Raw genomic sequence first — 27740 nt, 5'->3', positions numbered from 1 at the left:
TTTCTCCCAGTGCAGTTGTCGTCTTCCATTCTTGAAAACAAGTTGGTATGTATCGTAGAGACGGAGGTCAGCCACAGGCTTTTATTGGTGTTGAGTTTGCACAGTGAGAATGGTGGAAGCGAAAGAAATGATGTGTGGAGAACGTTGGCAGAGCAGAAGTCTGAAACTCGGGTAAAATTGCAGCAGGTGTGTGCAGAATTTAGCCTACCATTTAAAAAAATCTTTCTGGCTTGCTCAAATCATATTGATTAAATGATATACAAAGTACTTTGTTGAAATCTCATGGTGACTGGCATAAACTCCCTGATTGAATTATACTGCAAACAGAACGCTGTAAGGGAAAATGTCTTTACCAGTTACAGTTATATCTTTCTTTTTTTAAGGGTTTCTTATTAAAAATTCCATACCAGGATTTTCTCAGAAGATAAACTAGACTCGACAAAGAAGTTAATGCAAAAATAAGCTATTGCAATGGCATCAATGAACAGATACAATAAGCAAATAAGCAATTTGCAGGTAGAGAGTCAACATCCCATGAAATGTTTATAAAGGTAATATTTAAGATCTCATAAAATCAAATTGTATTCAGATACAATAACAAAAGTCAGTAATAAACAGTGTTGAATCAGGTCCAGAGAGAACCATAAAGCAAAAGGCTCTATTCTGTTTCAGAGGTTTTCTTTAGTGCTAAGCATACTACATGTTTTTATGGCAGCTCCACCCAATCTTTGCTTACCCAGTTACTCATGGTTAGGGCGCGCGCATACGGATTAAACTGCTAAAGGCGTGTGCTTTTTGATGCAATATAATTTAATTATTAAGAAAGTCATTTGGATGTCATTTGGGATTCACAGAGCTGAGCATTTTTAGGATTTTTGTCCTCAAGGAAATGAGCTATTCTAAAATAAGGCTACTATTCTTTATTTTCTTTCCCAGAGTCCATCAATCTATTACAGAAAGAAAGTTGATGCATTTAACTTTTTGTTTTGTTTTGTTGTCTGTGGTAGTTGTTGTTATCTGCGAGATAATTATTTGTTCCAATATTTTTCTGCAAATCAAAAATAAGCTTATGGGCTCGTGTTTCCATAACCCTCATCTTAAATAAAATAAAAAAGTCACTAGAGCTGTTGTAGGGATAGGCTGAGTGTTTGCTGATAAGCTGCGCCTCCTGCGTGAGATCTCAAAGATGCTCATTCCTGACACATCAAGATCGGTTTCTGTCAGTTTGCGAGAGCCAGGACTCATTAGGACAGACAGTTTCAAAATAGCCGGTTTATCCTTGACAGCCTTTTCCCTGAAAGAGAACCCTGAGGCCTGAGACCTTCCTTGTTTTGGGTGCTAATTTTAACGCTCCCGGGATTGCAGCTGATCCGCTCAACGACCCGGTGGCGCAAACCTGGGCCAGTTTTTGGGATGTAGGGTGGGAGAGTGGAGAGTGTCTGGTTTTCACCACACTTGCAGAAGGATCCTTTGTTACTTTTAATGCCCTCTGCTAATCCTCAGGAATTTGACCTAGTTTCCACCTTTTATTTTTTTGTTTTGTTTTTTTTTTTTTTTTGTTCGAGGGCAGCCTTTGACTGAGCTTAACTGATCTCTCATACTCCGGCTTATCCCTACCATGATTGTGCCCATTCCCTCATAGGAGAGCTTTCGCTTTGGCTTTTGGTTTTTTTCTCAACTACAACTTTCTTCAATTTTCTTTTCCCTACCAGCCCAGCCTTTCGGGAGACCTTACTTAGCTTTAATGCAGATGCGCTTATATGAATGTACGAGTCCACCTGCCCATCCCAGCTGTGTAATTTAATGGTCATTCTCTTTCAGCCTGCCCTCCACCCTGATGTTCTCCATTGGTTCCTCCTATGGCCTGCGGTCTAGCTGAGTGAAGTTTACTCTGTCCCCACCCCAACAGACCAAATTTTACCAAATTCACCAAACCAGGCTATGAATTGGCTGAAGAACTGAGCCCTCCTGTGTTCCTGTAGCACCGGATGGAGCGGTGTGGATGCTGTCCTCCTCCTTGCTCGTGAGCTTACCTCATTTGGGGTCCTTTTCCCCAGTGTAGCACACATGTTCCTTTCCCTTTTAATCATCAGCCAGGCATTCGGTAGGTCAGTTGTTCACCATAGACTAGCCCAGAGGTGTATCATTTGTAGATAAAATAAAACACGTCACCATCATTTGCGTGTCCTTCCAGAAGAGCTGCACCCCTTTATGTTACTATTTTAGTCACATGAATTCACCCGCTAAATATTGGCTACAACAGGATTTCACTCAAAAATATACGTTAATGTGGTAACTGTAAACACTTTCAGTTTGGTTTTTAAGACTCTGTTGAGTAAATATAGCTTTATTGTGAAACCTCAGTGAAACCTTAGCTGAATTGTAATGTGAAGATGATGGAGCAGCCGTCACGGCTCGGGAGAGGCATGTGGGTGCAGTGCTGGGCCAAGGTCCATTAGGCAGCCTTCTCGTGGAGGAGAAACATCAGGTCTCATTTCTTTATTTCCTTATGTAAGTTACTCTGAAAAGAATAGTTTAATACTGGAAGCAGGTGCCTCTTGGTTGCCATTTATTCAATGTTTTTTTGATAAAGGATAATTTGATTTTTGGAAGGTGGTTACTTATAACATGTTTGTTTGGGGTTGTTACTGGAGTCCCACCATAATTGTAATGAAAAGTATACTAAGCTTCATTTTAAACATACATGATAGAAAGGCAGATAAGCATTTGAAACATTAAAGAGTTTAACATTTCCTCACTTCTTCGCAATCTGTGCTCATTCTTTCTCTGGGAGAGGACTGTCAATCTTGTGTCTTTTAACTTAACTGTAACCGTGTCCCTACCTCCAGCGTACGCTTATTTTTTTCTAGAATAATTTTATATAGCAGTGTGAAATGGACTTTTGTTATATTGAACAATGTAGAATACAAGAATCCATGCAAGGCATCCTGTGAATCTCAGCTTCTTTTGCTTGTTTACTGTACTGGAAGACCTTGTAGTCTCATCGTGACTTCTCATTTATTGATAGCAGACAGATAGTATTGGCAGCTCATTTTTTTTTTTTTTTTTTTTTTTAGAAAAAACTTGATGCATTTATTAAGTTGAGTAGACAAAAAAAAATTATTTTTTGTGTTTATAGTTTATATGGGTACACAGTTCTCATCACATCCTGGAGATAATCTTGCGGTTTGGGGTGGTTTTTTTAAGCTTCACTGTATTTTTACAGTTGTATGAGTACTTAGGACAGTGGGTTAATAGTTAAAGTAGCCATTTTGTGCATTCCTTTACTATTTTCAACAGCTAGAGAAGTTATTTTTTTTTTATCTTGGTGTAATCGATAACTTTACCAATAGTACTTTTCAATGCTTTTTTCTTTACCTTTGGAAAAATTCAAATTTTGTGTATATTGTTAATCATACACATTCAATATGTGGTATTTAATTTCGTATCAGTCTGTCACTTTTGATCCCTACACGGAAGGCTGTGGGGATGTCTTTGGTTCACATGCCTGATGCTTTACGAGGTAAACAAATAAGTAATTCAAGCTTTGTAGTCGGTGTGCTACATAATGACCGAGTCATAATTTTTGAATCGACTGTCAACACATATTAAATCAGTGCATCTGTTTGAAACAGTAGTATTTCATAAGCTGCATTTGACAGTTCATTATCTTATCTGTGAGAGCTCCTTTCTTCCTTCATCTTGCCTCAAAACCAATATCCCTGCAATTGAACTTTTGCTAAAAGTCAAGGTCACCGCTTTGGAATAAAGTTATATATGGGAATTGCCTGTCTTCTCGTTGGAAATGTGAGTAAATCAAAAGTACTGATATGGTAATCTAAATCTGCGGTATGTTCTCTTGCATTTTATTGAAACTAAAGGATAAGAAGTTTTATTGACTTTTTAAAACTGTTCTTAGGGAAACTTCCTTGAGAAAGTTTCTTAATAAATGCATATAGATTTAACCCTGCACTTAAAAAAATAAATCAGGAATGGCAGCTAATTATAACATATATAAAAAAATATATGTGCATAAACCTATGGGAGTGGATTTTATGTATGTATTTAGGTAGAAGTGTGATGTCTATGTAAATTAACCAAGTAAATTAACTTCAAGTTTTCTGAAAGACAGCACAATTACCTTGTGTTTTTTTTGTGGGGTCCGTTCCTTAGAGAGAGCTGGGGAAGAAGGGAGTATTTTAGTCAGAAATCCACCTCTTTTTCCCCTCCCAGTTTTATAATTTTCTCATAGATCAAATGTCAGGAAAGGGACTATCTTCATGTGGAAGACTGATGCCATTTGGTTTCATTCGATTAAAGGAGGCTGGAAAACATCTTTGCGTTTGATTATACAAACTGTCGCTAATGTACAATGTAATGAGAGAAATTTTCCAGAAATCCATTTCAATTTGTGAACTAATTTTGGTTTGATATTCTTGTATGTCATATTACTAATATGTGAAAAAAATCTTTAGACTATCTGAATTTTTAATTGTTTTATTAAGTGTTGCCAAAAGTTACAGCCTTTGTAACCTCGTAATGTTTTGCAGTAACTTCAGGTTCTGCTTCTAATTTGACATTATGCAGTTGAAGAATATAGTTAATTTTTTTGTACTTTTGAACAAAAGTCTGTATTTGACTTTTGACCCGCTGCAAGAAATCATTCAGTGCTTCCTAAAGTTTCCAAACTTTGAAGGTAATTTCTAATGCAGATTATCAAGGTTTTCTTAATACTTCTGTGTTGCCAAGGGAATCACAGACCGTTTTCTCCTGGAGGAGATTCGTTTTTAAGAAAAATAGTGTATGGATGTTAAAAGTGTGGTTTTGTGTATGTGTTTTGTTTTTTTGACAGGAAGCATACCTGTGAAAATGAGCATTGCTTTTTAACATTTTAATGAACAGTTGTGTGACATACAGAGTGTGCAGGGAATGACTGCCACGGTGATGCACCTCATCAACTCAAACCAATTCAACGTCAACCCTCAACCCCCTCCCCGCCCCCCCCCCCCCCCCCCCCCCCCCCCCCCGAAAAACCCAAACACACATGTGTTTCTCATGCCTAGCAAAAAATATACATTCCATCCTATTCCTTAGTTAGGTATAAAAAAGGTGAGTAGCAGGATTATCGCAGTATTTGGACCATTGTTTGAAGAAGAGCCGGCACTGGGGACGCCCTTTTCCGTGAGCTGTGGGTAACCTGGCTTCAGCAGAAGTACGTAAGGCTACAGGCTGCGTAGTAAAGCTGGAGGAAAAGTCCCATATGAGGCTGGCATCCCCTTCAGGGGAATTTTCTTAAATTTACATCCTTCATTACATCCCTTGGCAGTGTGCACAGATGTTGAGGTGAGAGGGGTGGGAGCAGGCTGCCTCTGGCTGCCTTCACAGGGCCGCAGGAACGGTGAGCTGCTCACCATGTGGTCTGCAGGACTGTGGTCAGGATCCACGTTTTCTGCCTTAATTCCTGACATGGCTTAAACTTCTGCTCACTTGTTATCTGATCAGATTGGTACATTCAGCAACCGAAGTCCTTTGTGGAGTGTTTCAACTACAGGACACATTATTTTTTTTATTGAACTCTGTAATGGGGATGACTTGTGTTGCACTTGGCTGCTATGTATAGATTTTTCTCCCTCTATTACTGAAAACCACTGCTATTTTTCAAAGATAAAATACGAAATAAAATTCATACTTGACCTTCATTCCTTTAGTGAGATTCCTTCCAGGGACTGCTTTTCCTAAGGGGTTTTCCCCATCCGTTGTGTGGAGCTGAGCTCTCCGAGCTGTCCCAGCACGAACTTCCCAGCTTCCTTCCCATTTCTGCCCCTGCCTGGCGATGCATCCCTGGGATACAGCCTGTGGGGTCCCGTCTTGGGTTCTTCTCCATTCGGCTGTACTGATCACGACGCCAGATTGCACAGCTTTTCCGAAATGAGAGGAGGTGGGAGCCCGGGGGCCTGATCCTCACCAGGGGGAAGAGGCGTGCTTGGAGTTGGATGAGGGGCTGCCAGGCTCTCCCAGCCCTCGCAGCATCCTTTCAGGCTCCGATTCCCATTCAAATTCTTTATTTTTTTCTACGTTTCATCCTTTTCACTGCTGGGTCTTTCATTGTCGTTTTGAACCGTGGGCAAAATGATTTCAAACGCTGGCTCTTGTTCAGTTCTCTGTTACCTGATTTTTTTCTTCAGTCCACATCAATGAGATCTGCTGCTATTGGGTGAAGAACCAGTAAAATAAAAATCAAAGCTGCTTCTGAGGATCCTCCTCTTCCTCATTTGTTGATTCAAATTTTCCAACTTAATTGGTTTCTCCTTTATGCCTCGTTGGCAGTGACCTTATAGGCCCTGAATGAAAGTGATGCTTTTCATTCCTTCTAGTATTTTGTTGCTAAATTGTTCATTAATTTACAGTGAAGGACTATCTATGCACATCCACTCCACACTCCCCTGTTAGTGTTGCCTTGATCTACTGAAGAGTAGCGTTACCTTCAAGGTTTGGTGTTTGTTTTTTTTTTTTGGCAGGCGGGGGGAGGGGAACCCTCTTAAATTGCAATTTTTTTTTTTCTGAAATGAATTTTGCATTATTCTGAGGTAGTGAAAACGGTGGACGAAATCTTGGTATTTAATAGTGTAATGACAGAACCTTATGCCATAAAGTTTAGTAGCTAGACCAATATTTAAACTGTTGAGCAACGTTACTGCTCTACTAAAACTCGTCACTTCACACATCTCTCTGCCAAACCGGCTTCTGCCTCAGGCTGTAAATGGAAGATGGGTTTTTATTGTAAGTCTCCTGGATTAGGTACGCAGGAAACACATTGGTTGACATTGGCTTTGATATATGTGAGCAAAAGTTTATATAGTCATTTTTGCTATGTTTCTGTTCTAAAAGTTAATTAACTGATAAGATATAACCCTGGAGCGTGGGTCTTCAAATAGGGCAAGACAAAGGTTTAAAGAGAAATTGAGACAAAGGTCTGATGCGATGAATGATCTAGAAAAGGCAAAATAGCGACGCAGTATTTTGGAGATGCTCTCCGTTCTGCAGTGCCATACAATCTTAATTTATTTGGCTGTGCCACGTCAAACTTGCTCATAGAAAGAAATTACTATGGATTTGTAGTGTGCTGTATTTATACTTTCATTATAGCAACAGTAAGAGTTAGTTTCCCAAGTACAGCATGTTTGTGTGGAAAGTTCCCTTTCCTTTGGGCTTCTGATGAAGTAGAAAGCTGCTATTTACTGTTTCATTGAAATACACACTTAAAATTCCGAATATCAGTTCTCTCTTCTGAAAAGGAAATGTGATGTGAATCTTGATGGATTTTCAAAGTACTGAGTTGGTTTTGCATTGGATTTTATTTCCTAAATAACATTCTAAAATGGAAGAATTAATTACTACTTTGGGAAATTTTGGAAGTCCCTCTGACTACGTTTCCTTGGTATTAAGGGAAATGGTAGTGCTGGGTGTATTGGCCGTAGTCTTTGTTCCCTCTCCAGGGAAGAAAGGGTTAGATGTTCCTCTGGGCTTGGTGGCACTGAGGCAGTCTCAGGTCCGAGTCACTGCTGTCTCCGTACTGATGCCCTCCATGGCGGGCACGGACCTGCCTCTCCAGGTCCCGAGCGTAGGTCCTGGTGCTGTGCATGGCCACCAAGGACTTCAGAGGTGCAGAGGATGTTTCTGCTCTTACAGGATGAAGAAGCTGAAGATACCTGCTCGTGACTAAACCACTTTCAAACGAGCCAGGAGAGGCATGCTAAGGATTTATTTTTTTGCTAAATAATATTTTTTTAAGAAGTCAAAAAAAAATGAAACGTAAACACTTCTGTAAAATTTTACTCCAAGTTGCTTTCCAGAGATGACCTTCTCCTGCTTTAAGTGCTCCTCGCTTTCAGCGTGATGTTGTCTGATCTTGTAAGGACATCTGGCAGAAGCCTTCAGTATCAGGAGAGATTCGCACACAGAGCAATTTCCTGGGAGAAACTGCTCTGAGCCCCAGCAAAGATAAACAAAACTTCACAGGTGAAAAGAGGGAATGAGGATCAAACTGGTGATTTAGTACAGCCAAGGTCAGAATGGTTTGTACTGGGAAGACTGTAATATAAGAAAACGTAGCATAGTGTCCCAGTCAGCCCTACCCCAGGGTCAGCTAGAATGAAGCACATGAAGAATAGCTAAAAATACTAATAATCTTCCAGCAGGTTGGAAACTATTGGTAGTTCTAATGCAATTTATTTTCTCTTGTATTACTTGTATTAGTCTTTTATTGCATTTGATTGTTTTTTTGGTTAAACAAAGCATAAATTATGTGGTCTGAACCAACAGTAAAGAAGTCACAATAGAGAAGTTTTTGTGTCCAAATATTGTATCTGTTAGACATGAACAATTCTATAGTAATCAATCAGTGTTTGGATTGTGTAATTGCTTTAGAAACAAATGCTTGCAAACAAATCATAGATATTAAAAAGAAAGTGTAATAGGATCTGTTCTTTTCCTATTGAAATAAATGTGAGTTTTCCCATTGTTTCGGCAGAAATACCATCTGCTTTATAATCCCCACTCAATTATAACGATTTAGTGTAAATTTAAGGAGAGCAGTAGCATCAACTAAATACGAAATGTTTCTTTTTTTCTGCCTGTAAGAAAGGAAGAGAAGATCATCATAAGAAAAACATAACCTACTGTAAGATATCTCCCTTTGCATCTTCTCTGATCTTCTACCTTGTTTTTTAAGAGAACAAAAGGGAAAAGCAAATAGTCCCTTTAGATCTGTTATCGTCAAAAGAAGAGTAAAAAGGAACGCACTAGCGGTGACAATGGTCTGAACAACAAACATAAGGAAAGATGAGTGTAACTATTTTTATTATTCTTAAGAGGCAAACCTATTGGAACTCCTTTACTTACACAAAAAAGTTCATTTAACATGACCCAGGGGAAATACCAATTCTTATGGGAATCAGGGTCTTTTATACCCGCTATACAGAAATGTGTCTTTCTTGGACTGTTAGTCTGATCTGTGGAATTTGGGGTTTTTTGGTGTTGTTTATCTTTTTTTTTTTTTTTTTTTCCTGCAAAAGAAAGGATGCCCTGAGGTGGGGTTTCTGTAAAACACTTTTCCCCTGTGTGCTAGAAATGTTTAGGACCAAGTATAAAAAGCCTTTCTTTATGTATAATTTATACATTGTGTATACATGTATGAAACTCCCACACATCAGAGTGTGACTTTGCTCTTACTGGGATTCAAGTCTGTGTACTTACGTTTCCCACTGGGCAAATCTCCTGAAAGGCTCCAAACATTTGATTTCTCAAGGTTGTCCTCGGGAAATTTTTCACAATCTCTTTCTCCCACTCTCAGCTGTAATCTAAGTACAGCGCCTTTAGTGTACTTAAGACTGTGCTGACCCTTCGATCTCGATCTCTTTTTATTTTGTCTCACAAGGTGGACAATGTTGTATGATGGCTGCAAGATACTTAATTTAGATAAGACGAATTATTCGAGTATGCATTTTTATTAGCTTCGGTCAAAGTAGATTTAGTTGTTTCATCAATTTTAGGCTGGAGATGAGCAGCCAGACTTCAGACCTTAAAGCATTTAGTATTCTTATCTGTTCTTTACTGTAGAAAAGTGATAGTTGAAGTGGAAAGTTTTTTGCAGGACCATATCTACAAAATCCATTGGTACTTCAGAAAAATTTAACAGCAGTTTCTAAGAGTGGAATACAGAAAGTGAAGAGAGGGTTTCCAGATTTCCATGTTACTACTTTCTGAACTGCAGGTTTGGACTTTGATAAAGACGACAAGTCTGTATGCTGTAAAGTGCCGTAGTGGTCTGAGTTCTGGAGAAGCATGGTTAAAAATACAAATAAATAGAAAAGACCAGATTCTGGTCTTATTTTACACCAGTCCAAATCTGCATATCTTGACTGTGGTGCAGTGGTATAACCAGCATTGCGCAGGCAGTACTGTCAGGGAGGAACTGATATTTTGGACAAACTTGTTTATTTTCCCTTAAATGTTAATTGTGCAGCCAGGCAGTGAGAAAATACAAATTTTGGAGAAAATATGATGAATCCACTGCAATGGACAACAGGCTGCCACACAACCCTGTTTTGTAATGAGGAGATCTATGCAATGGCAGGTTAATTTGCGCTGCCTTACTTGGGGCTTGGAGCAGGCCTGGTTGGACAGGATTTGGGCATTAACCACAGAATTAACTGGGAGAGAATGAGGAGAAGGGGCGAGTGGGAGCAAGAGGCATCAGGATGAGTTGAAAAGTTGTTGATGGGCCCATATTTGTCCACAGTGGCTTGGTTGCTGGTCCCTGACTGGCCAAGAGCAACGAGGAGTTTTGAATGCCAAGATGAGGAGAACCAGAGGTGGGGAGTTGGGGAGCTGAGGAGGAAGGGTAGAATAAAATCCTTGGGTGTTACCTTGGACCATAATGTTTTAAATGTAATGTTGGGCGAGTTGTAAATATGTCAGTGTGTTAGTGTTATGTTCTGGCTTGAGTATCTGCGGTTCACTGTAAAGAGGTAGATGGAGTGAATGGCAGAGCGCCTGCCTTCCAGAGCAAGATTTTCAAATGTATTTTTCTAAACCAACATAACGCAATGTTTTCGAATGCCCAGTGATCTGAAAGATGATACAAGTGGATAATTTTATCAAACCTGATAACAAAAAAAACGCAGACTGAAAGGGACGTTTGGCTGGACAAGTTCACAGGGCTTGTCTTCCGAGACCTTCCGAAGGTCGGGTTTGCCACGTGAGTTGGCTGTGGTGTGGAGCGCTCTGCTGCTGTCGTGAAACGTGACTGGGGGGTGCTACCAAAAACTGGACCTGGCTGGAATAAAACAGGCTGCATCACATTTTAAGTTCATCCAGTTATCACTAAAAACACTGGCCAGTGGCTGTATAACTGAGGCAGAGCTTTCAAAAGAAAGTCAGTGCTTGCTTAGTCAGCTAAGTGATTTTCCAACTGGAGTTACCAGAAATACTGTAAACGTTGTGTTTATTTTCCATTTTCTCTCTCTTGTGTTACTTGGCATGTTTGATTCTCTTTATTTGCTGTGGTCTCAATGTGTGTATATATAACAGGGTGTCTTAGTTTTATTTTCAAGTAGTGCAATAAATAATTCATCTTAAATATAACTTGATGATTGGTGCTACAAATAAATTGAACTCGAGTAATTTTAGTAATTGTGGGCCACAGAAAGAGGCAAAAAAGGAAGCATATTTTTGTATTTTGTTATGCTCTCTGAAAGGAGCAGAAGCATAATTTCTATCATTAATCATCTAATGCACTTCCATTGATTTTCTTTTTAATAGAAAATGAAAGTAAAAGCAATTCAAAACCTATAATAACGTTAGAAAAAAAGGGAAAAATTGTGAAAGATTCCTTAGACTGATTGCATAATGCGGAAGCACTCAGATTGCAGTTATTCTCTGGCCAAAGTAAATTTGAAACATTAAAAAATCATATTATTTTGTCTTTCTAGCCAGGCAGAGTGTGAACCACTTGCAATAAGAAAACACTTGTATTAAAATGAAAATGGTGCTAGACGTTAATGTATCAATCCCGCGTTCTGCATTCATTGTGCGGGTGGGAGGAGGAATGGGCTTTCTGGCAATGTATTTCTCTCCTACTTGTCCTTAAACAGTGGGCAGTCTTGGCTCACAGCTGAGGGAGAACTAAAACATCAGGTCACATAGCTTGGCAAATCGAAAGATTCAAATCATGTATTCCCAACCAAATAATTGATAACCTTATCCATAATTATCAAAGAAAAATTGTACTCCAAGAAGTAAAATGGAACAGAGGTGAGTCCAGTTTAAGACGTTAAATGACCGACATCAGCCTGCACTGATTTTACTGGTTTTAATATGCAGCCTTGGACGTATTTAATCCCTTTCAGACAAACCGCGCCGTTCTCGTGCTCGCGCTGTGGTGTTGGCTGGGAGGCTCTGGGCCATGAAGAGTGAACGGTGTGGGAGGGATGTGCTCCTCTGGTGTGCAGACCTTGCGTACAGACCTCTTCATCCCTTTCCATCTGGTGAATGCCGATGAGATGTAGCCGCAGAGGAGCTCTATGGTTGGGTCAGACACACGCACACGGGGATGGCTGCCCTGGCTGGGGCTGCGCTGGAGGTGACCTTCCGCCACCCCAGAAAGCTGCAGCTGGCACTCATCTTCTTCTGAGGCTCCTGTACCTAGATTAACCTGTCTTTTTCTCCATGTACACGTCTTATTGTGGAAAGGCTGCAGAGAGGAACCAACCCGAAGAGCAGCTGAAACATGCACCTTTACCTTGAGAAGGATCTTCACAATTTTGCATGGTTTTTTTTTCTTCCCTTCTAACTCTGTCGCTTTCCCCTGTTACAGTCTCTTTTCCATGCTAATGCTCTGTGCCCAACTTTTCTGCCCAATTCTTCCCTGACCCCTTTTCATGCAAATCATTTCAGTTGCTTTCCTTTATCTTTTCAGTTGGTATTTACCATCTTTATTGCTTCCCAACCTCACCTCGGGCTCCTGTGTTTTGTTTATGGTGCAGGTTGGTTGGGGTCCGTGTTTATTCAGCGCTCTGTTTGCTCCGTGGCATTTGTTAGCCCTTTAGCACTACTGTCAATATCATTAATAATTACAAAATGGGATACCGGTGATCTCAGAGGCAGTTTTCCTCCTGTGTAACTAGTTGTTCCAGCTCTTCCTCAGTTATTTTTATGAGATTTGTGTCTGTGATGCCCTTCCTGGCATCATTTGTTCTTTTCCTCAGACTTATTTTTAATGGTTATCTTATGGGTTGCTTCTGGAAGTCCAGAGTTTGGACACACTTCACTGCAGGGAGTGCTGCTGCATCCAAGGGGGCTGTCACAGTGACGACGTGATGTGTGTTTGTGTCCTTACAGAATCAGGACCTTAGACTTAAACCTGAGTCTCAGCATAGCCTTATCTTACATCTTGTATTATGTCTGCTCTGGTCTCCGTCTATAATTAGGGGTTGCATTAACATACCAAGAATAACATAAAATATTCCACCTGGGATTTTGGAGAAACTCATTCTAAGTATAAAGGAGCATCAATACAGAAAATAAATGAGGTCATCATGAGTTATGAGGCTGTGCTTGTAGTCGGCAAGTCTGGATCCTTAAAGTTTTCTTTTTTTTTTTTTTCTGACGTATTATCCCTAAACTCCCTTTTCACTTATCAATAGTGATTCGTGTAAGAAATGATATGTTATTGTGTTACATTGAAGGATAATGAGAATAATTATGCAACACAAAATGAGAATTTTTCTGAACAATGAGAAGGTAAACAGCTACATTAAAATAATACCCTTGATTTTACGTGCTGGCAGTGATGACACATTCTTAGAATTTGAAGCCAGAGATGATTATTACATTGTTGTCCGCACCTCTTGGATGTAGACTTCTTGTCTAGCCTCATCGGTCATCCTGTTGTTCCTCTACTAAGTGCAGTCATTTAATTTACACTACTGCGTAGCTTTAGTTTTAGTGTTTGGCCTGAGTGTACTTTCCTGGAATTATCAGTCATTGTTTTCAGATGTTCTAATGACATTTAATTCCAGGGTTTTGAAACCACTAATTTAGGTTTCCCAAATTGAAGTGCCATGGTACAATATAATTTTTCTGGTTGGTAGTTGATATTCTCACTCCTCAGCTTTTTACCCCGTGGAAACTGTTGAGATGCATTTTTAAAGGAGAATTGATTATAACTTTGGTAAATGGATATGATTACCAAGACTGTCTGTAATTGGATTTTTACTTAAGAGGAACCATATTTATGTTATCTTTCCTTATTGGATGCAATGCTGTGCCTATAATATTTCTTTCTCAATACACACTCCTTTTGTTCGGACTGTCTGTAGTGCTCTCAAGTCAGGCACGTGTCTCCTGAGAGCACTTGAGTTCCCCGGTTTGATGCTGACACGCGTCTTTGGTGGGGATGTAATGTCGTCTCAGGATGCATTCAGCGCGTCTGCAGTTTGGCAGCATACAAACGTTTGATTTCACCGTGTAAAAGTTTATAGGAGGAGTGTCTGCTATTTACTTTTAATTTAAGATAAATATAGTTAAAGAATATAGCTTCCATATGTTTCTACTTGCCGTATGCTAAGATGATGGCATACAAATATACTCTTGTGAGTGTAAATATAAAACAAGGAGACAGAGACAGCCGTACTGAATGTCCCGCCAGCAGTCCTTGTTCAGTATCCCGACAGGACCTGGTACTGGCAGAAAGGGAAAATTTCCTCCGCAGACTGTGCGTTTAACACCTTGACTTATGCCTTGGAGCAGAGCGGTTGCATCTGCAGCTATTGCATTGCTCATATTAATCGCTAACTTTTGATGGCACCTTACCGGGTGTATCCACACTGGCTGTTAAACAACTCCAGTCCTGGCCTGAAAAAAACATATTTTCTTTTGGCATTTTAAACCTGGTTACCTTTCAGTTTAATTCATGATCTTGTTTTTATCGTTACAAGAGAAGATATACTTTTTTTCTCGTTTTCTTTTGGGTTTTTTTTGTGCCAGCCATTGTTTTGTATCAACAGAACTGCATTAAATTGTCACCCTGGAGCTTGGCCCCAAGTGTTTAATTCCAATTTGGTGGCGTTGACTGGTAGTAATATGAAAGAATAGTGAGAGTTCAAAAGGAAATCCTGCATTTTCCCTCTTAGTGGGAATCAATATTATAATTCAAAACCCTTAATCTGGCAGTGTCCTGTTATTAGCTGTTTATCTTTCATATGTTTGTGTCCATTTTAAATGCTGCAGAGATGGTAGAAATCACACATTATGTCTAGGAGGTATTTATTGTTACGATGTGATTTATTTATTTTTTCTTTCGTCTGTGCATAGGGCTGCAAACGGACTGCATTTGCCCTCCGGTGGTATCCCACTTATAAAAAAAAAAAAACAAAAGAGAAGTTGACATAGCAGAAATGGCTTTGCGGTATAAGTTTATTTAAAACCATTGTGACAGAACTGAGGATTACGGGGAAATATTTTTTATGCAACACAAACCAATCAGTAGTTTGAAACCACCGAGGATAAATAATTTTAGTAACTTTCCTGAAGCTCCACTGAAAACAAATTTGTCTCATTCTGTTTTCAGAAGTGCCTGTATTTGGAAATATTTTTTTCTTATAGGTCAAAGCTAACTTAACTGGGAAATAAGTTCGCAGCAGGTAGAAATGAGGTGACTAGTTCCTGACCAAACCACGGGAGTGCATCTGACATCTCTGCAGCTTCCTGCCTGGTCCTTCTCCATCCATTAAAATGCCCTAATGGACATTTGGTTTATTATTTCATTTATTTTAGCAGTTCGTGCTGAACTATAACAGACATAGTGTAAGCAAGTAGCAGAACTGTGCCATTTCTTGTGTGACGTGCTGTAAAGTCATTGTCATGTCTTGAGTGACATGCTGTAAAGATCAGGCCCATGAAGCTCAGGCTTTTGAAGATAATTCAGCTCAAACTGAAGAAGTCATGCCTTGACATCGTCTTGGAAGATGCTTGCAGGCTCTCGAGTGGACATGAATTGCCTCCTCACCTGGCTGAAATGCATCGTATTGCTTAGGCCAACCTGAGGAGGTGTGGGGTTTTGGTGTGGAAGGCTACCAGATGTTCACGGCTGGCATTTTATTTTGTGCATGTGAAACAAGAAGTGCCCGTTCTCCCAGCAAAGTGATGCAGCTGTCACTAGGGTCACCAAAGAGGTGCTCCTCTGGGCCCACAAGCTTGGTAATAACACCGTTGGCATTGATAAGTGTGAAAGTCCAGGAGAGTGGGAAGCAAGAGGAATGTTCGCTCTTTAGGTAGTGTTTTAGGCATCAAAAAAAGCTTTTTGGATGCCTTGCTCTTTGGCTGCTGCCTGCTCTCCGTGCTGACACTGAGGCTTTGTTGGTCTGTCAGGAATGACCTGATTGAGTTACCGGGATCTGCGCTTATAAAAATTCCTGAAGTAGAGAAGAGAAGCAATTCTGTATTTTCAACCACCGGCCTGTCCCCAGTCACCTCACAGCAGATCCACCTGTTCTCCTCCTTTAGCTCTTATGTCTCTTACTAGACTATCCGTTATATTTTCTTCTCTTCAACTTCCTCTTGGCTCTATGCTTATACATGTATAATCCACTATATTATTTGTTGTTTTAATTTAACTTTCCTCTGCCCATGTTTATTTTTGACACTAATTTCTGAGCTCCATGGTCTCTGTGCGATATTTGCCCTGATCTCATGTGTCATAGAATGGTTTGGGTTGGAAGGGACGTTAAAGATCATCCAGTTCCAACCTGCTGCCACGGGCAGGGACACTTCCCACTAGACCAGGCTGCTCAAAGCCTTATCCATCACTTTTAGCATCTAAATAACCTCAGCAAACTCAGTGAATTATTTGTATGCTTAAAATTAAGGACATTTGTGGAGAAGATCGGGCCATCAGACAATAACTCATTGCAGCGTGGAGCGTCTGGTTTAACATCGATATTTCGAAGTTCCATCACTTGTGTTGCCATTAGTAAATGTCAGGAATGAATTGTGGTCTTCTGTCAGATGGTAGTAAACATTGCAACATGACAGTTTATTATGCAATTGCAAATATTGCTTCATGGGGCTGGCAGCGCAGGATATTGTTCACGTCCCCCTGGACGCTAGCGGGTGTAGTGATGCTGAGAAGATGGTTTGCATACGCTTGGCCGTACTTCACGTGGCCACGTTTGTGTTGCCCAATCTTTGGTGTCCTTGCTGAAGGTAACGAGGCTACACAGACCTTGGGCATCAGAGCCTATTACTTGTTTAACCTTCCAGGAGAGGGCAATTACCCCACTTTCCCGTACAGAGTGGTGACCTCTGTCCTCGCGTTCTCATAATTGAGAAGGGGAAGGTCTCCGAGTTTCTGGCTGCCGGAGTTGAGAGATATAAGGGTCACAAGGATTGAAAGTGAAAGGCAAGGATCAGCAATTTAGAGGTAGTTATTAATATGCTGATTTACTGTCACTTGAGTCTAAAGAGACTTTTAACAATTGCTTGCCTTTTGCACGCTCTTCAAAATGCTGATTTTTTCCTTAGAAATCTAATTACATTTTAATGAGATTTTTTTTTTTTATTTCTAGGTGGTTGCCAACCCATCCCTTGCTCTCATACAGTACTGTAGGTAAAAACCAAAAATCATGTGTATTCATTGCAGAGTTACACCCCAGTAAATCCTTTAACTGTGAGAAAACAGAGAGTTATTTTTCCCTTTTCCTTCACGCACTCCCAGTTACATTAAGTGCTGGCGGCAAGGAAAAATATACGCAGCCTCAAAACCCCGAATTATTTAGGAATCTCCATAAAATAATATCACAGGTTGTTAAAGTTAAATAATAAAATCTGGATTAAATAATTTCATCATTCTTTGTGGTACAATGCGTGTACTTGCCTGAATCAGAGAGCCTGACATGACTAAACTCTTGGGCCCAAATTCAATTCCTAACCCTGTCCCTGATTTTATTGCTTTAATCAAGTCGTGACCTATCTTTGCCTCGGTTAACCTACAATGTAGGGTATAAATAACCTATAAACTTTGAGATTTTGCGAGATTTAATTATTATTAATGAAATGAAAGACTCCGTGATGTGCAGGTTATTTTTATTTATTACAATTACTTATTGTTAATTCACTGAAACTTTAGCAAGTTTTATTATAGGCTTCCTGTGACTCAGATTTATACATTAATACTTTTGTCCTCCATCATGGCTACACAATGCCATTATCCACTTTGAAAAATTAATTATCACAGTCCAAAAAAGGACAGGGGTGTCGAAGGCAAAGGGCATTGACCTAAAATAAAACTGGGGGCAAATCAGTGCATCTAAGTCCTGGGCTGTGCTCTTGCAAACCCCGTTTGACTCTTGGCTGGGCCCAAAGGCATCTACGTCCAAATTCAGAGACTTCAGCCGCAGCTGCGGTCAGTCCATCAGCCCTATGCCTGATGTTCCCTGTTGCCACGGCCCAGTCTTAGAGAAAGCTTTGGGCAGGGGACCAGAGGAGGGCATGGCATTTGAAGGTGGGCTGCAGCAGCCTCGCTCGAGCTGCTTGTGGTGGTGACACTCGGCACGTGCGCAGGGGCTCTGCCTCTGCCCGAGCGCGAAGGCGCTTCAGGTCAGGTGGAGCTGGGCAGAGTGACACTGTCCTCAGCTAAGACCCACACAGCAGTTGTTTCTTGGTGTTTTTCTGTTAACGGATCCATTCGGTAGCGCACTGTAAAGTAGGCTTGTAGTAAAGTGCAGCAGCTGCAGCCCCTTTCTACCATGGCTATAGGCTGGACGCTCATGCCTTTCCTCCTAAACATCTCCATTTATGCAAGAGACTCAAAAGTTCATGTGGCCAGAGAGAGGGAGAGCATGAGGGGTAGCACAATGTTTAGGGAACTCAGTTTGGAGGGGACAGACCTGGTGTTTACACCTTGCTGCAAGAAGCATTTAGCTGTGGCATCTGCTGCTCAGGCAGAGCAGAGGTCACCACTCTATGGGAAAGCTGCTCTGACCATTGTTCCCTTCATCTGAAATACAGAAAAGATGGCAGTTTTGGAGAAGGAAGCTTTTTAATGTATTTTTTAGGGGTTTTTTTCCACTTTGAAGCAGTTTCAGTTCTGTGGGTAGTGTGTGCGTCACAGTTTGGGAATCCTGGCCTCGAACAAATACACTTTATGGCACGTAGCTGCAGTATTATATATTTTCTTTTTTGGTCACACAATGTATCATTGGTTAAACTCTTGCCCCAACCCTTAAAATGACAGCCTCCTTGAGCCTATTGCATTTATATCATTGTTTAGATAACACGTTGCTCAAACAAGAACGTCTCTTTATGGTTTTGTGAAGCTTCTAGCGCATCTTTGAGTGACTTATGAACAACAACCTAAAACTTTATCCTGTTAACCCAGGAGAGTGAATCTCTCATAGAACACAAGTACTGACTGCATAGAGTATAATACAGTATATGTAACAATATAAAGATTTCTGTACCTTTCCTTTCCAGCTGTTACGTGCTTGTCGGAGTACGACGACTCTGCCAATGTCAGTGACTGCATGCAGTGGGCAGGAGCCATGCCATCTCTTGTACAGGAGTGTCACGTTCCCTGCAAAGATGACTGCACATTTACCCCCTGGTCTAAATTTACAGCATGCTCCTTTGACTGTGAATCAACTAGAAGTAGGAGACGGTCACTCACAGGTAAAATCTTTTATAGTATTTATCTGATAACAATACTTGTGAATGATGCCTCTCATATATTGGTGGACTGACGGGGTTTGGGGAAAATCTAGATGGAACAGGGATCATCTTAATTGGTTTTTGATCCGATACTGATCATTGCCTCCTTTATGCACACACATTTTGGTATGAGAATAACGCAGGAAAACTCAGTGGTGGACAGACATTTTTAGACATAAACATTAGACATAAACCAAATAAAACAGTAACTATCATGGAATGGTTTGGGTTGAAAGGGACCTTAAAGATCATCCAGTTCCAACCCCCCTGCCATGGGCGGGGACACCTCCCACCAGACCAGGTTGCTCAAAGCCCCATCCAGCCTGGCCTTGAACACCTCCAGGGATGGGGCATTGACAGCTTCCCTGGGCAGCCTGTTCCAGTGTCTCACCACCCTCACAGTAAAGAATTTCTTCCTAGTATCTAATCTAAATCTCTTCTCTTTCAGTTTAAAAGCGTTACCCCTCATCCTATCGCTACACTCCCTGATCAAGAGTCCCTCCCCATCTTTAGGCCTCCTTTAGGTACTGGAAGGGGCTATAAGGTCTCCCTGGAGCCTTCTCTTGTCCAGGCTGAACAGCCGCAACTCTCTCAGCCTGACCTCACAGCAGAGGTGCTCCAGCCTCTGATCATCTTCGTGGCCTCCTCTGGACCTGCTCCAGCAGGTCTGTGTCTGTCTTATGTTGGCAGCCCCAGAGCTGGATGCAGTAGTAGAGGCCCTCATCCTGCTGGCCATGCTTGTTTTGACGCAGGCCAGGATATGGTTGGCTTCCTAGGCTACAAACACATATTGCCAGCTCATGTTGAGCTTATCAGCCAACATCCCCAAGTCCTTCTCCTCAGGGCTGCTCTCAAGCCATTCTCTGCCCAGCCTGTATTTGTGCTTGGGATTGCTTGAACCTGGTCTTCTCCTACAGTGGTCTTCTCCTACAGTCTCCTCATTCTCCCAGTCCCTGCCTTTGCCTTCTGTGACTTGGGCAGTGTGACTAGAGCACTTGCCAGTGAAAACCAAGGCAAAAAAGTCTTTGAGTACCTCAGCCTTCTCCATATCCTGGGTGACCAGGTCTGTCGTTTTCTTCTGGAGAGGGCCCACATTTTTCCTAGTCTTCTAGTTGGTGATAAAATCACCAACGTACCTATAGAAGCTTTTCTTGTTGCCCTTGACATCCCTGGCCAGATTTTATTCTATCATAGTTTTAGCTTTCCTAACCCGATCCTTGACTGCTTGGGCAATTTCTCTGTATTCCTCCCAGGCTTCCTGTCCTTGCTTCCACCCTCTCTATGCTATGCATTGTGCAATTTTATCGGACCCGTTACTCTGGGAAGCATATGGCAAATATGTATACAAGAATTAAAATCAGTGTGATTTTCTGTTTAAGACTGTTGAAATCTGGATGAAGTTAAAATCTGTGAGTTCTGTGCTCAGCAGTATCTGGTAGTTCAACAGGGCAAATTAATACCATGAATAAAGAAAAAACAGTATCGTTAAAACACCTCTGTTTGGTCTTTTATATGTATTTGTTAAACACTCTAGTTGAAACCATTTCATAGAGCGGTCTCCCATACTTGTTGTCATAGTTTGTTATTATGTTATTTCAATGCCGACGAAACTGAAAAGCTTTAAAACTCTATATAACATTAACAGTTTGGAACTGCTTGTTTTGTTAGGAGTTGTCTTCCCCCACGCACGTAACTAAATCAAATCAAAATGAATTATACTGTTTTCAGAAGGTTTACAAGAAATTTACTGTTATTGTTATCCTGAACACTCACATCTTTTCATATTTCCGTGTTGTGTTTGAGAGCTTTGGTGTAGCTGGCTTGAGTTTGCTCCGTTAATAGGGGTGAAACTTCAAAGACTTCTACTATGGAGTAAAGCACTAACATTTCTGTAAAAATATCTGCTGCGGTAATGCCTGGGAGGTGAATGGCAGCAAACTATGGTGGCTACCACTGCTCCTTTCTTCTAGGCTCGCTTGTACCTGGCTGCACGGCTGTCTTGTTATTCAGTTTGGTACCATTGGAACGATCCAAGGTTTTAGCAACTAACAATTACAGTATACAGACATAATGGCTTCAAGCTGCCGTTCATCAGTATGGCTCATTAAAGGATAAAGATTTCCCTTTTACATAAAAATCATTATTATACAATGCTCTATTGTTTCTGCCAAAGAGCGTATTCTAAAATGTTCCCTATGTCAGTGCCTGTATGTTTTTAGTAGTAGAAATCCTCTGTGCCTATCAGAGTAACAGGTGCCTGTTCTTATATAAAATATGTAGGAATTAAGCGAATACTTACTTCCAGGTAGTTTTAAATCTGAATTTTCTTTATGAGCATCTGTGATAGTTACAAAAGAGTATGGTCCTACCTATCCCCTTTCTTAGTCCATTCTACGTCAGACATCGATCCATTCAAGTAAGAGGACCAAAACCAGTTTCTGATATTCAGGTTTTGATGTCTTGTCTCCTCACCCGCGCTGCAATTGTGACCAAACACCACCAGTCTCTCCCATACGACCTTGCTGGGTTTCCTTCCTCCTGCCGGGAAGGAGCTCATGGTCTCAGCCCGCTTCCAGCAAAGGTGTCCTGAAAAGCAAGTGGTGAACGTGGAGGAGGTGTCCCAGGTGATGCTGGGGTGGGGACACCACGGAGAGCAGTGAGGGAGGACCAAATCAGGCAGTTTTGGTTTGGCCACAGTCCAGAAGAAGTGGATGAGATCAGTGTTTAACCTGCCTTGGCATAAAACTTCATGAAAATTGGAGCTGGCCAAAATTCTTGGAAAAATTCTCATCCGTGTGAAGGGTGCTGTTTGGGAAGTCCTTCATGCTGTTAAGACTCCTTTATCCAGTAGTGTTTCACCGTTTTGTAAGTGTGCATGAATTGTACATCCTTGTTCATCGCTGTGTGTGTCTGCTCAAGTGAATGCTTCGGCTTCATTATAAGAGTTCATTAACAATGTCATTTAGTGGGAATCTGCTAATTGTTTGCTAAGTATTTGCTTGCCTCCCACTCAGTTTTTAATAGTATTATTCATTTCACTTTGTAAGTAATCATAGACTCTACATATAAAATTAGTCATTACTTAAGAAGGTAAAGACTTATTACAGAACATATCAAAATTCAAAGTCATTATAATGAAAACACAGTTTTTAGGTAAGTCTTCAGTTAATTAATACAGTCAGTTAATTTACATTACTCTGGATACAGTGAATTTTCTGTAGGAAGGTGTTTAATTTTGCATATAATTTTTATGTACAGTATGTAGTACCTGGTAATAGTTAACGTATATAATACTTGTTAGTGTTCAGAAATTTAATTTTAAAAAGAAAATACTATTTAATTGAAGCATTTATGTCCTTGAAAATTTTGGCAGTGGTATTTTTAATGCTAATTTCTAAAGCAGTCTGTGAAGATGATAAAAATATCAGCATCACTACTTCTAAAACTAGCTCTTTGTGAAGAGCATGGGATGAATGTCACTTTTGCCCTCAAAATAGGGCTTTCATAGCAACTTCGTTAGAGGGAAGATTCCTACAAAGCAGATGGCAAGGCAAGTTGGAAAAAAAGTGTTGTGTAAGTGTGAGATTATTAGCATCCTTACCTGTGTCTGATGTGCTTCCTGTAATAGTGGCAAAACATGGGCAAGCCCCAAATTGCCATGTTTACCAATACAATGCAGAACGTGGAGCTGTGCCTATACACTGAGTTGGTGGCTGCTGTCAGCTCATCAAACATAAAATGCTGGAAATGCCACTAGAGAGCTCCCAGTCTATTCAAAGCCTTTTAAAAGACTTTCCTTTAAGTATGTGGAATTGTACCTCTTATACCTTACCTGAATTTTCTCATAAATATATATATATAAAAAAAATATAAAAATGCTGTCACTATTTGATTTCTTTGTGTTTATTGTCGCTTTGTACTGGCAAACTTTACATTCCCCAGAACTCTGGAAATGCAATTTTGAAAGAGCTGGGGCTTGAAGGACAGTGATATTAAGGGTCTGCGATCGGTGCCCTTCTCTTTGGAGGCACATGTTTGTATGCAAACAGGTGTTGACGACACCAGCTTGCGCTCCTGCTGACATGTGGTGAAATGACTCTTGGTTCCAGACTAGCAAGAGGGTTGTTGGGTCATAAAACTTATATTTTGTTTTTAGTATATTATTTGTGTTCAATACCAAAGAGGAAAACATTTTTTTTTTTTGGTGATCAAAGCTTTAAAAACTTTTTGCAAAAGTATTTTTAGCGTGTCCAAGTTCCCCAAGGAACATTTTGAGGCTGAGACACAGATGCGGTTTGTTAGGGAAGATGAATTCTCCCCTTCTGTGCAGATGCGAAATGCAAAGACGTTCCTGAGCTCAGCCGGCATAAAGATTGCTCCACGTCACGTTGACTAAGCCGTGCCAAGAAAAGCATTGATCTTATCTTCAGAGGCTGTATACGGACCTTTGTTCCCTGGAGCAGCTGTAGGGATGCAGGGAGCATGAATCCTCTTCTTTACATTCTCTCTCCTTGTAGCGGGGACCTCTTCTCATGCCTAGAAGTCCTCCAGGAGCAGGGCCTGGAGAGTGCGGTTGCAAAGAGCTCTGCCACAGGTTTATTTGAATGCTGCTGCTTCCCGAAGCTACTGAGAGATCTGTAAAGAACCTTCTTTTAAAACCTGTTGAAGGAACAGAGCAAAAGAAAACATTAAACCAAACATAACCATTGAAATGCTTTCCAGCCCTAATAATTTACTGAGGATTATCTTTTCTGTTTTCTTCAAAGCCCAGTTTGTGTGCAGAGTGCATCTTTATCTAATTTGTAAAGTAGCCTCAAAGAAGAAGTTGTGGCTGATGTAGAGTCCTCTGGAAGTTGTCCTGGCAACCATTGATTGCGGGCAAGTAGAGACAAAACAATCAATTTATTTTCATCAGATAATTAGAGAAAGATGATATTATATAAAATTACAAAGCGTTTTCTGGGCAGACCATTACTAGAGTAAGACTTCGCATTTTGCTCCTTGCCCTCCCCATCAAAACAGTATTTCCAACTTCTCTGGTTGCCCCTGGAGATAAATACCTTGTCCTTGCACTCCAGAGCACTGGCAGCAGCTAATAGATGCTTCGGAAACATTCCTGGATATTAACATTCAGATTGTCTTGGTTCTAATGTGTTGAATTCATGCAAGTATAAATAATATGACGTGTTGTTATCAAAAGTAGCAGATGTTAAGCTAACGAACAGATTTCTGCGGTTGGAACAGGGCGAAGCAGAAAGCGAGACAAATGCCAGAATACAGAAGTTTATCCTCAAGTTGAAACTGAGCTGTGCCCCTGCGAGGTGTTTACCTCCCAGCCCCACGGAAACTGGTCCGACTGCATTATCGGAGGCGGTACACTGGAGCCGCAGTTGGGAACGCGATCCCATAGAGACGCCAAGGAGTGCGGCGAGGGTGTACGACTGCGAGCGATTGCCTGTTACGACAAGACCGGCAGACTCGTGGAACCATCTCGCTGTAGCAGTTCGGGTAAGGAGATTTAAAAAAGCGCACAAGACGTGTAAATAGCCCTGGTGCCCAGCACGGTTATCGCTCAACGGTTCCTTTTGGAGCCCATCATAGGTGTGTACCTGTTTACCTGCTGCAACAGCTTTCACAACGTTGCCATGAGTGTTGAACACCGTTCTTCTAATGTCTCCTTATCGCTCTTATTACTAAGATTTTCCTCAATATGAGGGTCTGCTGGCATTTCTACAGTGGAAATGAAGTAGAAGAGGGCCAAAGTTGGCTTCACTGTCAGAATACCAGATGCCTTTCTCTTATTTATCTTAAAATCCCATAAAAGTATAAGCTTAGGAGAAGGAGAAAGCTATATTTCAAGTAGTGTTTTGTTTGAGGATATTTCCTATTTCAGCTTTTACTTGTTTATAAATTTTTATTCCTGTTCACTCAGTTTGGAGGTGTTTGTACTATTTTTTTTTTTTTTTTTTCAATTAAAGAATCAGGCATTTTCTTGAGACGATCATATTTAATTACAAAAACCCTGTGATGTCACCGGCTGTCGCTCACGCCCAGTACACATGACTTCTGCAACCAGTGCTCTCATCCTTGCAGTTTTGTCCCAGTCTCAAACTCAGATTGATTCCCAGCATATATTCCAGTGTCACTGCTTGCTGGGGCCCTGGGCTGTGGTTCTGTCCCCTTACATTTCACATATAATCAAACAGAAATTGGGCAGAATTAGAAGTAGAGCAAGCAAGAAATGTCATTCCATCTGGATATTTTTTCTCAGTTTCCACGATTTGCAGTTCATCGCGTTTCATTACGCTAAATTAATTTACAGACAAAAGCCTTTGTTTTAGGAGCAAATTCTGTACTCGCGCTGCCCCCAAATCACAAATGCTCTCTGACTCCCAGTCAAAAAACTTGGGACCCCACACAATGTGATGTAGTAGGTTGGAAGGCTGCTGGTGAGCTATGTGATGGGAGAGGGAGAAATGATGTCTCAGGAGGAGATTAAGTAATACCACAGGAACCATTAATGTTCCTGAGTATATAAGGGAGCAGAGAAAGCAGCGGGGCTGCTCTGTGGAGGGTCTTTGGGATGAGGATCAGCAGCCTGAGTTGCATGTACTAAAAGGAGGAAAAAACCCACCCTAAGGAAGTGATTCAGTCCTGGAGTGAATTCCTCTCGCAGCTGTTGATGGCTGTTCCAGCTGGCTGCACGGATTCATAAAGCAGCTTTCCGTGGTTTGTGTTTCGACAATGTGCTGTTGTACCAATTGATTATGCCTCTGCGGCCCACGGAGGAGGAATGCTATACCTTTCCCCCACAACATTACCTTTTCTTCTGCAAAAAGGGAGCTGTCGTTGGGTTTTGAAAGGTGGGTTTGCGTGTGCCATGACTTGCTTTTTTGAAAAACTCAGGGTTTTTATCACTATTAAAAAGAGGAGGTTGTCTGTGTGTGGGGCTTTTCTGAATAACCTTGAAGCGTGTTTTCTGTCAGTGATATTTATGTGGCATTTTTAATGGTCCGGCTTCTCTTAGGGAGGGTAGTAGGGAGTCGTAGCTCAAGGGGATTATTGTTGGCTTTCTTGTCTTCAGCTTTTTATCCAAGCAGAAATGATTGCAACACGACCCCGGCTCAGGACCCATGTAGGAGGCCAGAGGGATGGTCAGTACTGTACCGCAGAGCCCCAGCGTTTGCCCTTCCTCCCGCACTCTAGTTACAGAATGCTCTGAAGACATTTAGGTTTGGAAGTGGGATGTAAAGGAGGGGTGAGATGTTTCCACCTTCTGAGTGCCCCCTAAGAGTTCCCCTAAGGGTGAACTGTGAATCTCCGGCCAGACCCCTGTTTAATATTCAGGATGTACAAACTCCTAATTACTACCCAGTGTTGAACACCTTCTGTTCCCTGCACGGCGAGGGGGAAAGCAGCATTGCCTCACTCTCCAGAGGACACAGGTATTTTGGTGACTTTGGGTGTAGAGTGCCCAAAAGTGGGCAGAAAGCTCCACAGGCTCCACTTCCATCACTTGGGACCTGCCTTCCAACCAGAGCAGTTAAATAAAGATAAGCCCGATATTTATGGGCTCTACAGCTGGTAGCTTTCAAAATGTACTTCTGAACACAATATTGAATTAGTGATAGAAACAAATCATTATCCAATTAATAATTAGCAGAATGTTACTCAACCATAATAGAGAAGAGCAAATTGCAGAAGCATGCAGAATTGCTAAGTCCTGAGAAATTATTCATGACGGTTCTTTTTTTTTTTTTTTAAGCAGCTCAGTTTGTCTTGTTCACAATTAATACGAGGTGGCCTTTTGACATTTGCTAGCTGACCTTATTTACGGCTAATTAAGCCATTGCCTTATATATTGAACGCCAGTCACTGTGATATCTAGGTGTTGTTCTTGCTTTATGAGCTGTAGGGGCAAGCGTGTTCCTCTTCTCTTTGTTTCAGGTCTTCTGACTTCTCTTTGTTTCCTGCTCTTTTCCTGTTGCAGGACAGTGCAAAAGGAAAAGTTCCTTTCCCTCGAACCAGGGCAGAAGTGAGAAGTTGTAAGACTCAGACCTCAGTTCTTTGCTAGATCCTTTTGAAGAACTTTTACAAAGTGTAGAAAGACAGATGTAAGGCTGCAAACTTTGCCTTAGAAGTAGAGGTAAGTTTGTCCCAGACTTGATAATGCCATGAGTGCAAGGTATGGGGCAATAAAAATGGTGTGGAATAGAATAGGTCTGTCTGTCGCTTTTCTCAAGAGCAAGCTCTGGGCTCTTGCCTTCTCGCAGCAATGATTTCCACTTTCCCTGACTGAAACCTGGCTGTTGCACTTACCACTTCAGTAGGGTTTAGTTCACTTGTGTCAATGTGACTTACTGTGTGAATGTATCATGGTTATCAAGTGAACGTACTGTGAGTTTCAGTCTAATGTAGAAATTAATCACTGCTCAGAGAGGTTCAGGGGCTGAGGCCCTCATCTAACACTGAGT

The 27740-nt window shown here is 41.1% G+C and overlaps 1 protein-coding gene across 1 annotated transcript in view; it reads left to right on the top strand.

Annotated features, from left to right (window-relative positions):
• Nucleotides 1-27740, top strand: part of THSD7B (thrombospondin type 1 domain containing 7B) — a 538929-nt gene that overhangs the window by 412438 nt on the left and 98751 nt on the right. The window contains exons 17-18 of the mRNA XM_054207661.1: nt 19033-19227; nt 24511-24774. Of these exons, the coding sequence (XP_054063636.1) occupies nt 19033-19227; nt 24511-24774 (459 nt within the window). The remainder of the gene's footprint in view (nt 1-19032; nt 19228-24510; nt 24775-27740) is intronic.

Source organism: Rissa tridactyla, chromosome 7, assembly GCF_028500815.1.
Source record: "Rissa tridactyla isolate bRisTri1 chromosome 7, bRisTri1.patW.cur.20221130, whole genome shotgun sequence".
In the NCBI taxonomy this organism is placed as follows: domain Eukaryota; kingdom Metazoa; phylum Chordata; class Aves; order Charadriiformes; family Laridae; genus Rissa; species Rissa tridactyla.
This window is presented reverse-complemented; position numbering and strand designations above follow the sequence as displayed.